This window comes from Plectropomus leopardus, chromosome 15, assembly GCF_008729295.1.
Source record: "Plectropomus leopardus isolate mb chromosome 15, YSFRI_Pleo_2.0, whole genome shotgun sequence".
Lineage (NCBI taxonomy): Eukaryota > Metazoa > Chordata > Actinopteri > Perciformes > Serranidae > Plectropomus > Plectropomus leopardus.
In genome coordinates this window covers 8,107,293-8,123,092 of record NC_056477.1, presented here as the reverse complement: position 1 = coordinate 8,123,092, position 15,800 = coordinate 8,107,293, and the positions used below count along the sequence as shown (strand labels likewise).

The following is a 15,800-nucleotide window of genomic DNA, read 5'->3' as shown; positions in this document are numbered from 1 at the left end:
TATAGAATATGTTATTCACCAGATATTCACTCGCTATGTTTTACTAATAATTATATTCTGTAAAGTCAGTGTCCATGTCTTTCTTTTTGCCAATTGCCATATGCTCGTACATTTGCTCCCCAACAAGAAGCAGATGGCCTCTCTAATTTCTGAAAGTATCGTTTATCATATTCAGATCCCACAGAGGCTCTGTTTGTTAATATGAACAGATGAGAAAATAAGTGCTCCATATTGTTAATGCCCCAAAGCAGGTTATAAAGAGCTGTACCAGCACATCTCATCCAGAGTGACGGACATGACTCCAGTGTGTTTGTGTGTGTATTGTAGCATTTGTAGTTTATATGGCTGCATCCTCCCCCAGATGAGACAGTAATTCTGATAAATGGAGAGACACGCTTGCTGAAGGGAGGACCATGATTGAATCTTTCCATTGTGGGCCTAGATTGACCTTTCACTCTTGACTTTTGATAATGGATTCCTGTATTCATCTCTCACCGTGTAATTTACGCATAGGGATGTTATGTTATTAAACTAATAAATGCTCAAGATTTAGATGTTTTTTGTTTTTTTTGTTTGTTTTTTTTTTTGTTTTCAAAAGATTTTTGTTTGTATGACAACTCATACATTTAGAGATACCACCCCTTTACTTTTATTTTTGTTTTACCAGTCACACGGATATGTTCTTTATAACCTGTTTCAACTCATAAATATTTATAAAAAGTTTATCTGAGCATCAAGTTTAAAAAAATGTTCTCATAAACATCAAATTTTAAATCATTAAGCTTAGTCACAACTTTATGTGTTTTTCATCCTCAGACAGCAAAGAGGCTCGCCGGGGTGAGAAAGCTAAAGAGGACGGCCTTCATGCTTCCACCCACGATTCCAGTTACTTTGAGATGCCTACCAAGGAGGGTCACGTGGCCAGCAATGGCATCCACGAGATTCCCACCAAGGACACAGAGGGCACCACCACTCACACCACTGCAGGTGAATAATACATTTAATTTATTCTGATTTATGGTAAATAAAAGAAGTCTTTGTTAGAGTTTAAAGGGAATGTAAGTTTATACTGTCTGTGTTAACTATCAAGGCCTTTGTAGTTTATAAACAGACTATATATAAACCACTACTAGTGTAATTTGTGACATTTAGTACAGTTCATATATTTACTGTATTTTTGGTGTATACAGTTAAGTGTCATCAAGTTTGCCTTTGTGGGAAATGTGTTCCTTTATGACACAAAGAGACCTTGATTTACAGAAAACAGGAAGTGGCTACTGTTTGTCTAGGACAAACAGAGAAGCAATCATTCTGCAACCGAAGCCATCAGCTGATTGTATTATATTTGGATAAAAATCTATTAACCGTGTATTTCCATCATTTGATTATACCAAAAAGTCAGTCATACATTCATTTTTTAAAGTGCTTCACCCAGCACCACTATATTTAGTAGTTCTTTGCGAGTGATGCTGACTGACAGTAACAAAACTGACATGTCTGCTTCACAGCTCAAGGTCATGCCTCCTTCACCATAGAGTTTGACAACACTTCTCCTGGGAAAGTCACCATTAAAGACCATGTGTCAAAGTTCACGCCCGACCATCACAGATCTCGCTCCAAGAAGAGCGGAGCAGGAAGTGGAGGGGCATGTGGACGGGACTTGAGCACACTGCAAGCCGCTATGATGGCATCGGAGAGCAAGGTGGCTGACTGGCTAGCACAGAATGACCCCACTCTGGTGCGCAGCGAGTCAACGGAGGACGACAGCAAGAGCATCAAGAGTGATGTGCCAGTCCATCTCAAGAGGCTAAAAGGTGAAGGCTGTTTTCTGTTAACATTTTTATATGTGCATTGTGGTTAAGTTTTTGTTGTACCTTTTTCTGGTTCTCTACTTCTTTGTCATTTTTCCTTCCTTTCTCTAACAAAGGATTCTAGTTCACACTGTTTCTACTTCCATCTCTTCCATTATTATGTGAAGACTGTTCTTTGTTACTAGCAGGGGCTGTTGGCAGCGGTAACCAAGCCAGGGGATTAGCAGCTAGCAGACAAACATTTAAACCCCTGCTACTGGTGTAAAATCCAATGACAGGGCTTAGTATGAGTAGCGTAGCACTGCCCCTCATTAAATTTCAGTTTTTCCAACATTTAAGAGACATATGTTGAGCACATTTTCTGTGAATACGCCTCCATGGCATGACTACAGTAGCTTTAGATGTGACTTTTGGTTTAATTATTTTGCCTCCACGCCGGCAGTAGCCGTGGCCAGAGGCATTATGTTTTCAGGTTGTCCGTCTGTATGCCCGTTCGCCCACCCGTACACTTTTTTCTAAACGCAATATCTCCACAACGCCTTGAGGGAATTTCTTCAAATTTTGCACAAACATTCACTTGGAATCGACGATGAGCTGATTAGATTTCGGTGGTCAAAGGTCAAGATCACTTAAACCTTGTCAGTTTCATTCTTGTGAAAGTGATTTGAGAAATTTCCTTCAAATTTGGCACAAACATTAAAGTAGACTCAAGAATGAAATGATGATGAGGTCTTGATTTTCAAAGGTCAGGGTCACTGTGACCATACATCTGTCTCATTTTTGTGAATGCTTTATCAGAAGATGGCCTTGAGGGAGTTTCCTCAATTTTGGCACAAACATCTACTTGGACTCAAGAATGAGTTCATTAGAATCTTGTGGTTAAAGGTCAAAGGTCAAGGTCATGGTAACCTCATACAAGATGTTGTTGGCCACAATACAAGAACCACTTTGTAAATGTGCTGATTGTAAAGATGTGTGTGAAGTATGGATGTAAACTTTAAGTGCAACCTGAGTGGTGCACGGAGGCATACAAAAGCATGGCAGTATGTTGTTTTTTGTCTAAATCTTCTCTGTCATATTTCTATGTTTATCTCAGTTAGAGATTACCATGACTGTAATTTGTAAGCCTCTCTGCGTTTCTTTGTCCCTTGTACCTGCAAGCAGCCAACTGCTGAGTAGGCTCCTGCTGCCAGTGGTCTCTGTGAGACTTGGACAGATTGGGCGAGGCTCTGTTGCCAGTAAAGAGAGTTTCATGCTAAGCTAGGCTACAGTATACTACATGCTGGTCTTGACTTAATTAAATAGGGGCCAATTTATGATGTTGTTGACATGTGTGGAGGAGGGACGAACACACAGGAGCTGATGAAAATGGAAATCTGTGAGGCAGCAGTGGAAGGCAGGGAAGCTAATTTATTAGATGGAGTTAGTACTACATGCATGTCAACTGGCTGACGGAGTGGCTCACCTGATGGATGATTATGTTGTTAACTGACTGTTTGACTGACTTTGGGGCTGCAAGACATAGTTTTTTCAATTTAAGCTGAAGCTGATTGATACTAAAAAACAGTATTTGAGTGCCCTAAGTAAGAGAGGGGATTCAGACGACCATGAAGTGGACTGTGGTTGTCACAAATAAAAAAAGATGGGTGGAGTGAGGAGGAGAAGAGGGAGGGAGTTGACTAAGAGGAGAGGGCAGGTGAACAGCTGCATGGAAAGCTGTCTATTGACGCTGGCCGTGGACATGTGAGGCGCGCAAAAACAGGTACCGCAGGCAGATGGGACAGAGGGTGAGAAAGGCGGGAGAACCTAACTGTTACGCTGACAGCAGCATTTACTCCAAGAACAGCAAAGGTGATTGGACAAAGACGAGCAGGAAGGAGGGAGAGAGGGAGGCTTGTTGCCGGGACTGCAGTGAAAGCGGAAAGGGAGGCGGCGAAAGGAGGAGAGAGCGGTTTTTGGCAGATAGTTGTTATAGTAACAGAGATGCAAATGATGCCAAGGAAAGAGACAATACAGACATACATTGACAAAAACTAGCATCTCTTTGTGTCTGTGTGCGGCTGCAGGAGCATGTGTGAAAAACGCATTTCAGTGCTGATGGAGGGTGTGTGTGAAGCATGTGCTGCTCGCATGTGGATTTGTGTGGCTGAAATTCGTCGTGTCTGTGTTTGCTGCGTGTGTGTGTTTCAGACATGCTCAGCACTGATCTGCAGACAAGCAGTGTAGCATGCAGGGAGGAGAGGCACGTGTGTGATGTTGCTTAGGGTGTGTCGTAGAGGTGGGAGGCAGAGAGAGAGGCAGAGGTTTGGCGTGGAAACTGAGAGGAAGCAACTGAGCCAAAGCATTTGATTTGTAAGCATCAAGGTGAGTGTTTCTGTTCTTGTAGACAAAGTAATGTGGAGGATTAATTATTTTCTTTATATTCTCTTTTATTTCTACCAGTGTTGGAATATTAACTGTTATATGTATTATAAAATCTGAAAATCAGTGTCTTTTCTGTGCAAGTAAGATTTGATTATGATCAGTGTAAGGCTATAAATGTGTGATGTGAAATGTTATCGAGATTGCATGATTTTTTTTGCAATTTTGATTCATGATTAATGTGCATTGATATTTATTTGGAGTGGCAGCTTTAACAGATAAGGGTTGAACTTCAGTATTGTGTATGCATAATATATTGTTTAGTATGACCCACAATTTGACAAATGTTTGGGGTTGCATGTTTGCTTGTCTGTGGCTGTTCATGCATGTGAAATAAGCACATCCCTGTCAAATGCTCAGTTGTGTGTGTGTGTGTGTGTGTGTAATGTGTGTATGTGTGTGTACAGCCAGTTGTGGAGACAGAGTCCAGCTCCGCTGTGAGTCATGGCGGGGCGAGCGGTGCAGAGCGCTGGACTCTCACAGATACCTCTGTTCTCCTCTGGCCCTTGCCAACGGCTTCTTTGTCCGGTTGCACACAGCATGAAAGACCAGCCTCTCTCTGTCTGCTTATCTGCTGATCTGCTCCAGCTACTGTAACGCTCTGCTGCTTTCATCTCTCATTCTCTTTATGCCATTTCTTTTCTTCTTCTTTTTAATAAAATTTATGCCTTTTTTTAAATTTCAAACAGTGATAAAAGACAGGAAGGATGGAGGAGGTTGAGTGGTGGAATGTGACAAATGAGCTGGAGACTCAGAAATTTGCCTGAGGCTACAGAGCTATTGTGATCCGCCAATGCAGAAAAAGTACTTAAAGGGGTAGTACTGATCTTGTGAATTGGAGTCAGTGTATTACATACAATAGATGTCACTTGACACACCCCTAGTATGGGGAGACAGACAGGTATGCGCTCTATTTATTTAATATTTTCACCGCTTTACCTTGCAGTCAGACCCTCAGAACTGAACCATGATATTCATCTATGCTCAGACTCCGCTGGCAAAAAACAGTGATTTGAGCTTTCAGAACACAGGAGTTGCAGGTATGCTGCTGCCTTGATAAGTTAATTGATTTTATTATTGTGTGATTTTGGTAAAACTAAACTAACTCTTTAAAACATGAACTGCCAGCTGCCATCTACTGTAGCTGATAACACCATGGATGTATAAAGAGACCTGGATACAATGTTGGCAGCAGAAATTTGTTAATTTCTATGGAAGCTGCTCAGTGAAGCATGAAGCCAAAAATGTTAAACTGCTATCATTTGGCCCACAGAGCATGTGCACTAGAAACTTCTGCCGGCTGAGGCAGCTGTGCCCAGTTTAGCTCTCTGTTTATCCGAATGGGGATAAAATGATTTAAATTTGAATTTTGCAGCAGTTGTGATGCTGAAAAAAATGAGACTGATTTACAGACTTTTCTTTTACCATGTAAGTCTGTGGGAAAATGTTTAAAAAAAACTGAAGTATCCTTTTGAAAAAGCACTGATATTCAATTCATGCATTGTTGGTGAAGAGGAAAGAAGTAAAGGAAAATAAGAAATATGATTTTGTACTTAAATAAAGTTGGTGAACTTGTGAGAGAGAGTTTAAAAAAAATGAAAGCAGTAGAGTGTGAGGTATCTTCACATTTAGTCCCTAGTATGGGTCAAGTAAAAGTATTACATCCTACAGTTTCCATAATGCAACACAATATTGTCCTTTGCTAGATTCTTCCTGTCTTTCAAATCACACCCCCACACCCCCCACACCTCCTTTTTAACACAGGCTTTTTGTTGTACATGTCACATTTCCAAGGCTGAATCCAGATAACCCTCCATGACACCATTATGACATCTCCTCCAGAGCTACAGAGGACATCATACAACTGCTTTCACAGGCAGAGTAGTACTAACCATGACAAGTAAACTGATTGTCATGTGTATAGTCCATGGAGTTCCCACTGATACATCACCTTTGTCTAAATTGGACCAAAGTCACATCTTGCAAATTGTTTCCGTATCTAAATAGCTGTGCATTATTTACATACAGAACAAATTGTCCTTAATGTGACTTTGAGTGCAGATCACAGTAAAGACAAATCTAGACAGAAAGACATCAGAGCATCAGACTGATTCAAAGTCACAGTGTGTGGACAGTTCCCCAGGCAAACCACTACAATCCACTCAGCCATGGAGGCACATTGTCCTCTTTACTCATGGAGGGCAGTCCACCTCTAGTACTTGATTCGTGCCTTGCACACAGTGGCTGTAGTGAAAACTGGTCTATACATACATCACCACTTAGTTATAAGTTAACTTCAATGAAAACTGACAGTGTATAAGCATTCGATTTTCTATAGATAGATATGATTTGATTTATTTTTAACATGTAAAAAAGGAAATAGAGAAATTATTACGCAAAAAAAGACAAAAAAAAGTAATAACTGTACAGTGAAAAACATTAAGTAAAAGAAATGGTCTAATACATAATGATTTTACATATTCAAAAAGGAGTGAGAAGAAGTAAAAATGTATTTAATCCCACCCCTTGTCCATAAATCATTGAATTTTAATTAATTAGCTTCCATACATGTACATACACATCAACACAGCATACAGTATTATGCTGTATATATGTGTCACCACAGCTCAGCTGTGTACATTTAACAGTCTAATAGCCACTGGCATGGAGGACTCTACAGCGTTCACTCCAAAATATATAAACGCACTTTATACGATGTAAAGAAGTTAATTTATCGTGGAATTATGCTATTATATGAGTTATTTTCTCATCATAGTTATTTGTGGGGATTTATTAGATGGGAGAAAGCATAAAAAATGACAGTTCTGTATTTGTGTTTGAATGTGTGCGACAATTTAAGAATACTCTGATACCCTGACTGCCTTAGTGTTTGCTCATTAACTGACTGGCTCATTGTGCAAGTGGCTGTCAGCTCTAGTGGCATTATACTACATCCAGAGCCTCCTTCACTTAAGAATTCCCACTCTCTCTGTGTTTTCTCTCACTTAATCCAGCTCCTCTCCTTTCCCATCCACCCTCCTCTTTTCCTCTCCCCCCATCCTCATTCCCAGTTCAGCCTCCCCTTTTCTTTCCCAGTCTCCTTCTACCTCCCCTCCTCCTTCTTCATCCCTGAAGCCCTTTCTCCCCCCAACACACACACTCTCATCCAGCTTCCTACTCCTGCTTCCCCCTACATGTTCTCCTCCTCCCCTCCCCCTTGCTGCCTCTCTCACTGGCAGCAGTAGGCAGGGCCAGTAACTGAGTGGGTGGCATGTCTGGATTAGCGTGGCACACTGTCTGCCTTCGAGAGAGGACACGCTGATTTGACCCAGACTGATCAAAATGTAGTAATAGCAGTGATGTGGTAGGTAAACCAGGCATTGTGTTTTGATGGTTGAATGATTTCGGGCCACAGCTGAAAGGTCATAGTTCATCAAGGCTGTAATGGTTAGCAAACGTTTGTTTTTTGTTGCGGTATCTACAGTGGATGTGCTTTCAGGAAGATGTGGTTCTTCGCTGTGGTCAGTATGGGACTTTATTTTCTTTTTTATGGTTGCTCAATTTAAGTAGAACCGCCACACACATTGTTGGAGAGCACGTTGCACAATATTCCTCTATTGTATCTTTATGGAGCTGTTGTGTGTTGCTAAGTTACTGCGTGTACATGTTATGATTTGGATTTAATCATATTAGCTTATATAACATCCTGCAGGTAATCAGTTATGTATCTAGGTTACATTATAAGTCAGCCCAGGTGAGCAAATAGATCTGTTGTGAATTGTAATTAGACTTATTTATCCAGTGCCATGTGAATAACTTACATAAAAAACTATTTTACCCCCTACTAAGCTTGTGCTGTACAAAAAACCTCAACTTTATTTTCTCTTTTTTGCGTTCTGACAGGCAGCAAGCATGAAGACGGCACCCAGAGTGACTCGGAGAACGGGCTTGGCCTACGCTTCGCCAACCGCCGCCACGCCCTCGAGGAGCGCCTAAAAGCAGCACACAGCCACGTGGGAGCAGGAGCGGGAGGATCTGGAGGGGGCAACATAGCAGTGAGTGGGACCAGAGCAAGTGGCAGCCGCACTGCCTTCATGATCGAGTTCTACGACGAGGAAAACCCTCGTAAGCGCCGGTCGTATTCATTTTCCCAGACTGCACCCTTGCAGGGAATAGGAGCTGGTGGGGAGGGACTGTGTCCTCAGCCTCCGTCTCACCCCAAGGTGTTCAGCATTTCCACATCAGCTACTGCAGCTTCAGAATCAGGTAATAAAACAGTTTAATCATGTCTAATTTTTATTGTATGATACTCAAACAAGTAAAGATTTTGTTAAAATTCATGAGATTAAGCTAAAGACACCTTAACGGCTCCATTAGGTATTGTTTGAAAGTATTTCTCTGTGTATGAAAAGTCAAACTAAACGTTGTTGTTAATCAGCGAAAGTTGCAGTGAATCTGTTAATCAGGGGCTGTCATTCATTCAAAACTAATATCGTCACACATAATAACAGTTGTGGACCTGATATAGACAAAAATCTGTTTCTGCTCCACACTTTGTTACCTGTAGGTAAAGTCCCAGCTCCGATACCAGCCACAGTGACTGCAGGTGCCCCAACAGCTGCCCGCGTCCTTCTCAAGCAGAGATCAGAGGACCCGAGTATCGGTCGCAGCTCAGCCAGCACCGGGCTGGCGACAGGCAGCCCAACTAGCCCAAGCGAGGACACCTCAATATTGGGGAAAGGAGCAACTTCTGCTGGAGGGGAGGGAGAGGATGACCACAGCGATAAGGGGACCTACACTATTGAACTGGAGAACAGGAATGCAGAGGAAGAGGAGGCCCGGCGCATGATAGATAAGGTGGGCGTGTTCAGAGATGTTCACAGTTTTTTGCTCCATGCAGGATCATTTCTGTCTCTCTACCTCAACAAGCACAATTATTTGTCTTGACATAACAGCTGCGAAACAGAGATTTCCATTTTCTCAGGTTTTGCTTCAAAGAGGACATTTTTATTCTGAATTTATGCCATAAAAACCACTACCTATTTTATAGGGATGGGCACTGAACTCTGTACTTTTAAGGATACCGACAGAATTGTTTCTGTTCTGAGTCATGTTAAATCCATTGGTGTCCAATTTTGGTACCTGAGAGTGCATCTGGGTGAGAAGAACTTAAGACTTATACAAGAGGCTGAAGTGCCAGGAAGTATCTGTAAGCCTGTAAGCCAGCCACAGAGTTCTGAGGCCACTTTGTTGGCTTCCCAGGGAGCCATAACTATCGCTGATCGCTGATCTGCTATGATAGTTTCGGTTTCAGGTGTATTTTCTTTTCTATATTGTTTTATTAATAGCCTAGCTTCACTGCTAGACATGCAGACACACAAAAACATTCACACCTAAACACACAAGCGGACATATGACAGACAAAGACAGGATTAGCTCTGTGTTTTTTTTAGGAAAAATAGGAGTAGAATTTCTGACATAAAATTTTTGTTATTATAGAGAAAATAAAGTACAGAAAAACACCGGTATTGGTTGAACTGTGAATGGGACCCAACACTACTAATACACATAATTTGCAAGTTCAAATGGTGGTCATTTAGAGGAGTATTTACTGTTTTACTCACAGGTCTTAAAGTTCAGATCACTCTAATCACCCCAGAAAACACAAAAATAAAAACATCTTCCCAAGTGCCTTCTTTGCTTATTCGTGACAATAAAAGTAGCAAGTTGAATGACAAGAGCATCATTTAATCTTATTCTGCAGTAACTCTAAACAGCGGAATTTGACCGAGCACAAACAGACCAGAGCAAGGTTAATCGTCTCGTAATTACATGCTGCATAGGCACTTTTCGGTTTAGCAAGTCCTTTGAGTCTGGTTTGTGTTGTTGCCACTAAAACAAAGCTATCAACCTCTCAGTGGCCTCGCCTGACTACCACTCCATCCTCTCTGTCCCATTGGTAACCCTAATGCTTCTGTAATAGCCCGTGGAGACTTGCTCCATCAAGCACTGCCCTGTTTTATCAAACGATGCTCCGGGGAGGCTAAAAAACCATCATCTGTTTTTTACTGCCGCCCCTGTCCTGTGGCACTGCAGTCTTTCATGGTCACAGGAAACACGTCTGAGAGGGACAGAGCAACACGCACACAGAGAGAGGGTTTAATGTTCAGAGTGAGAAACTAAAAATAGTAGAAAAACTAACGCTTGATTATCATTACAAGTAAAGAAGGAATTAAAAGCAAAGAGTGCTAAACCATCCTGACAAACAATCATTCAGCTTTTTAATTGCCACCTACCAGATTCAGACTTATTTTTAGGAAGTTAAGTTGCTGCCAATAAAAGTTTATTACAGACACAATTTAAACTGTAGTAAATTACATTTTATAGAGGCACATATTCCTTTAAGTGTTGTATGCAGGTGTTATCTTTGAAGAAGCAGTGATCATAATTAGTGGGGTGTATTTCTCAGCAGTGTGAGTCTGAGTGCATTACATTCAAAACTGGAAGTGTTGTTATGCTAATTCCTGTAATTAACTGACACACTAATTGGCACACTGCTCACAGTCTGTCCGCTCTCCCTTTTGTAAATTGTGTGTGTGTGTGTGTGTGTGTGTGTGTGTGTGTGTGTGTGTGTGTGTGTGTGTGTGTGTGTGTGTGTGTGTGTGTGTTTGTGTTTGTGTTTCTGTGATTTCTGCTCGTTGCCATGGTGCTCAAGTATCAAGTGCAGATCGGTGCTTTAATTGAACAGCATCTTCTTCTGACCACTTCACTTTCGGTCATCAAGAGAACTGTAGAATAATATTACCACAGTGCTTATATATCATGAGGGTATTTAAATTTCATTACAAAGTGTGCTCCAGTACTTTATGCTCAGGGTGCATACAGAATAAAGACTAATTGGAAAGTATGACAATACAGACATTAGGGGTGGTAATCTCAAGGCACCTCATAATTTGATTCAAAGAGCCAAGATGTGATCATGAATGCATCAACATTTTTGATTTCAATACATGATTTTTTTTTCTCACTGTGACTACTTGCTAATGTTAAAACATAGTATATTGGAAATTATTCATTATTAAAACACACAGATGAATTAACTAACACACACAGCGGCTCTTGTCCAGGTCCATTTCCCTTCATCTTCATAGACGCCAAAATGCATCCATACTTGGGCTGCAAATTGTAAGCTCTTTCTTTGATTGATTATTGGTAATATTCACAATACCAAATGTGTCTTTTCCTTAAAGGTCACAGCAGCATATTGCATATACTTTGACAGCATCACATAGCCTATCGATTGATCGATTACATTTCACATGTTCAATTAAATTCTTAATGACCAATTGTCGATTGTTATCATCCCTAATTTACACGCTAAGCAGTCCTCACAAAAATCCAAGAAGTGCCTCGCTTATAAAGTAAACATGATGCATTTCACCGTCCAGTAGATTCAGCCATAAGGAGCGTACAGCCCAAAAATTTTTACAGGTGATTATAATGTTGAGAATTGGGTTTTTAATTTTTAGTTTTTACTTTTGTGCAGGAAGCCATAATATTTCAGCAGTGAATTGCAATGATCTAAGAGTCTATTTTTGTCCTTACCCCTAACATACTGTACATACATACATAATGCCATAAGTTTTGCACTTAGTATACATAAGCAAAACATCATTTTTTTTAAAAAAAAAATCACCTTCTTTTCCTTCCTGTCCTGCTTCTTCAAATATTTTCAGGTGTTTGGTGTACAACAGAACCAGGACTCCTCTATTCTGTCAGACCTGAAGGGAGAAGGAAAAGGAAAGAAGATAGGAGAGACGGGGAAAGAGGTAGACTTGAACTATAACTACATCATTTTCTTTCTATTGTTAGTTTTATTTTAGTTTCAGATTTTTGTCAACTTATTTTTAATTCCACCTTTTTGTCTCTCTTTCTCTGTCTACCTTTCTCTATCATTCTCATACGTTTACCTATACACAAATGTCCATTACTGCAATATTAATGTTGCCTACAGTCATTAATTCTTTGTTAATTTAATTTTGTTCAGTCTTTCACAAAAATGGCCTCTGATTCTCAGTGTCCTGTCTCTCAGGCCAGTGTAGTATAACTGAGATGACTGAGTTTTATGATGTGAGTCACCATCACTCCCATGACTTGACTGCTCCACTCCCCTAGTCAGTTAATGGGAGGGGGTAGTCCTCCCAGAGACTGACCTAGATCATACTAAGATGTGGAGAGACACCCTCATCCCTCCAGGCAATATCATCAGAAGAAGGGGACTGTGTATGAGCATTATCTATCAGGTCTTTTCTGCAATTATGCAGATGTCATCAGTTAAACAAGTAACTTTTTAGCTTTTCTTAAAACTTCCCTTGTAAGATGGTGGTTTGTAAGTTTTAGGCTTACAAGCAGCTTTAAAATCAAACATTTTTAATTCCAAGTAAAATGCAAATACAGGAATTTGTCTTAATAACCATAAACTAAATAATTTCCATCATCATGTATTATATTTCAGATGAATGCACAAATGGTAATCTCGCTTATTATCTGCTTTGTGGATTTTGTGGCATCATTAATTGACTAAACTGCTCTTTTTTTCTCTCTCGTGTGCCCTACTCTTGTGTCACCCCACCCCCGCTCTCATGCTGCCTCAGGCTCTTCCTGGCGACTCGAGCTGGGTCTCTCAGTGGGCCAATCTAGCTGCCAATCACACCAGGACAGATCCAGAGGGCTCAGGAGCAGAAACAGCCGCCTTTCTCCACAAGGAGAGAGGTACATAGTTAATTGACTCTGCTTGAGCTAAATAAAATCTGATTTTTTAAATAAATTTTCCCTTAAAAGAAAGTATGAAGCAGAATTAAAAATAACTTAAATTTCCTATTATTCATGACAAATAAAATGAATGAATTAATCTAAGTGCATTTGTCCTTCACTCTTCAGGTACTGATGGCTTTGAGTCTGGTGCGTCCCTCAGCAGAGGTGAATCCTCCTCCAGTCTGACTGACCGTAAGCGCAGGACTCTCCCCCAGCTCCCTGTGGATGACCCCCGCATTAAATCCAGCACCAAAGCTCTTGGACTGCGGTCCGAAATTGGCGAGAAACAGGACACTGAAGCCCAGGAGAAAGAGAACAAGGGAGACGGGGAGTCCCCAACTCCCATGAGGGACGGTGAGATGACCAGTAAACGGAAACAAAGTTCCACATCCTCTCCATCCAAGGCTCCTCTCCGGTCTTCTGGCAGCACTGAGCGGAGGAAGAGGTCAGAGGAGAGGAAAGGAGGCGGATCAGGAGAAGAGAAGTCTGGGAAGCCTCTAGTTCGCCAGGGCAGCTTCACAATCGAGAAACCCAGCGCTAATGTCCCTGCAGAGCTCATCCCACGCATCAACAGAGGCAGCAATGGGCGCGAACGCAGTGACTCCGTGGGCAGCATGGATACTGCGACGCTCCTGAAGGACACTGAAGCTGTCATGGCATTCCTGGAGGCCAAACTACGAGATGAAAATAAACTAGACCAGAAAGGTAGTAAAAAAGGCGTCCCTCCTCGGACTGACTCCATCTCTCCTGAGTCCGATGTTGACACGGCCAGCACCGCTAGTCATGTGGCGGGTGAGGCAGAGAGAAAAGCTGGTGGCGAACAGAAACGACGTTCCCTGAGCAGCATGCACCGGGAGAAAAGCAACATGAGCACAGCTTCTAAGACCAGCATCACTAATGCAAGTGCCCGCGACCGCTTGGAGAGGAAGACTAAAACAAGAACCTCAGAAGCGACAAGCCGGACTGATGCACGACGCTCTGTTCACCCATCCTCCAGAGCACGCCAGCCATCTCTGGATCTCACTGATGATGACCAGACTTCTTCCTTCCCCATCTCTGACATCCTGTCCTCAGACCAGGAGACGTACTCCGGACCTTTGGGGCGCTCAGCTCATGGACGTGATGATGTTCTTAATTCCAAACTTGATGGCAGGTCCACTAAAACCTCCACCAACGGATCCTCCAAAACCAGGAGCACTCTCCAGGCAGCCACCACCTCATCCCTAAGCAAGCAGGCCTCACTGCCTCAGCCGCGCCCCACAAGAGCCTCCCTTCTCCGCCGCGCCCGTCTGGGTGACACCTCTGACACAGATCTCGCTGATGCTGACAGGGTGTCTGTGGCTTCTGAGGTGTCCACCACAAGCTCCACCTCTAAGCCGCCGTCCGGGCGAAAGGGATTGTCACGACTGGACATGCTGGCTCAGCCACGTAGGACCCGCCTGGGCTCCATCTCTGCCCGCAGTGACTCAGAGTGTACAGTGACACGGAGCTCCACCTCTTCTCCCCGCCTGTCAGCTGAGACTGCTCTGCGTTTGGGCCTGCGCTCGTCAACACCAACAGAAAATAGGCTTACACCCAGGATGAGGGCCAACAGCGTGTCCAAACTGAATGAGACAAAGACCAAGACCACGACATCTGGATACTGCTCACCAACAGGTGAGCACATCAACTGTTTCATTATGGTTTTCTCATAAATTGTAGGGAAAGGGAGAAAACAGAAATTAGCCATCAGGGTTTCCTATTACAATATTTCTGTTTATTTTGTTGTTTCTAATAGCATGGTTCTTTGAAAAAAAATGTGGTCTAAGGATTAAGTTCACAGTTTGCACCATTACCTCATTATGTGTCAGTGTGTCAACATTTGTCTGAAAACATTTCCACTGTGTTGTGACAAACTTGTGCGTTGGTTGTCATCGTGCAGAGAGCTCTCAGCCCGAACCTGAGGGCGGGGATGCAGAGGAGGAGCTGATGGGTACCGTACCAGAACTGTAGAGACTTGATTAGATAACGTGTGTGTGTGTGTGTGTGTGTTTGTTTGTGTGTCAGATCTGGGTCACAGCAATAACAGACACTCAAACACACCATTTATTTTTTAGTCCCTCGTGAAAGGCTCATTTGATCACTTTTAAAAAAATAACTTTTTGTCATATTACACTGTCACTACGTCCACACAGAGCTTTATGAGACAGATGGTCTGGGTTTCTTCCCCCACTTGGAATTTACTAGAGTCCACCATGGCTCACAGAAAACAACCAAACAGAGCAGAAAAGTCTCTAACACAGTCGTCAGTTATGTCAGTCACTGCTCATGAACTGCTGTCAAACTCGCAAATTAGGCAGCACTGATCAAATATGATTCTGTTACTCCATTGCCTGTTACTTGCCTCAAATGTTTTCAGGAACATATTTCAGTGTACTGTTTAGCTGTAAAATGACAAAGTTTGCTCCTGCCGGTGGGTGGAGCCCAATTTCCAGCTCGACTGGTTCCAACATGGTGACCATGTCACTAACTTTCTCATTTTACAGCTAAACCGTACACCAGAACACGTTTTGAAAACATTTAAGGAAGGAAAAAGGAAATGCAGTAAGAAAATCTTGATTCATATTTGATCAGCACAACCTAGTTTGACAGTTTGACCACAGGTCATGAGCAGTGACTGACAGCTGCGTTAGAGACTACTCTGTTCTAATAGGTTGTTTTCATTCATGTGCAGTAAGGCTGCTTGAAGTGCTACAAGGCAGTAGAGTAGGCTGA

At 42.1% G+C, this 15,800-nt stretch overlaps 1 protein-coding gene across 5 annotated transcripts in view; it reads left to right on the top strand.

The window, feature by feature from the left end:
- Nucleotides 1-15,800, top strand: part of cep170aa (centrosomal protein 170Aa) — a 50,360-nt gene that overhangs the window by 27,845 nt on the left and 6,715 nt on the right. For all 5 annotated transcript variants that reach the window (XM_042502629.1, XM_042502627.1, XM_042502628.1 and 2 more), the window contains 7 exons: nucleotides 817-987; nucleotides 1,509-1,814; nucleotides 8,136-8,498; nucleotides 8,800-9,089; nucleotides 11,969-12,061; nucleotides 12,887-13,004; nucleotides 13,173-14,702. In XM_042502629.1, coding sequence (XP_042358563.1) covers nucleotides 817-987; nucleotides 1,509-1,814; nucleotides 8,136-8,498; nucleotides 8,800-9,089; nucleotides 11,969-12,061; nucleotides 12,887-13,004; nucleotides 13,173-14,702 — 2,871 coding nt within the window. The remainder of the gene's footprint in view (nucleotides 1-816; nucleotides 988-1,508; nucleotides 1,815-8,135; nucleotides 8,499-8,799; nucleotides 9,090-11,968; nucleotides 12,062-12,886; nucleotides 13,005-13,172; nucleotides 14,703-15,800) is intronic.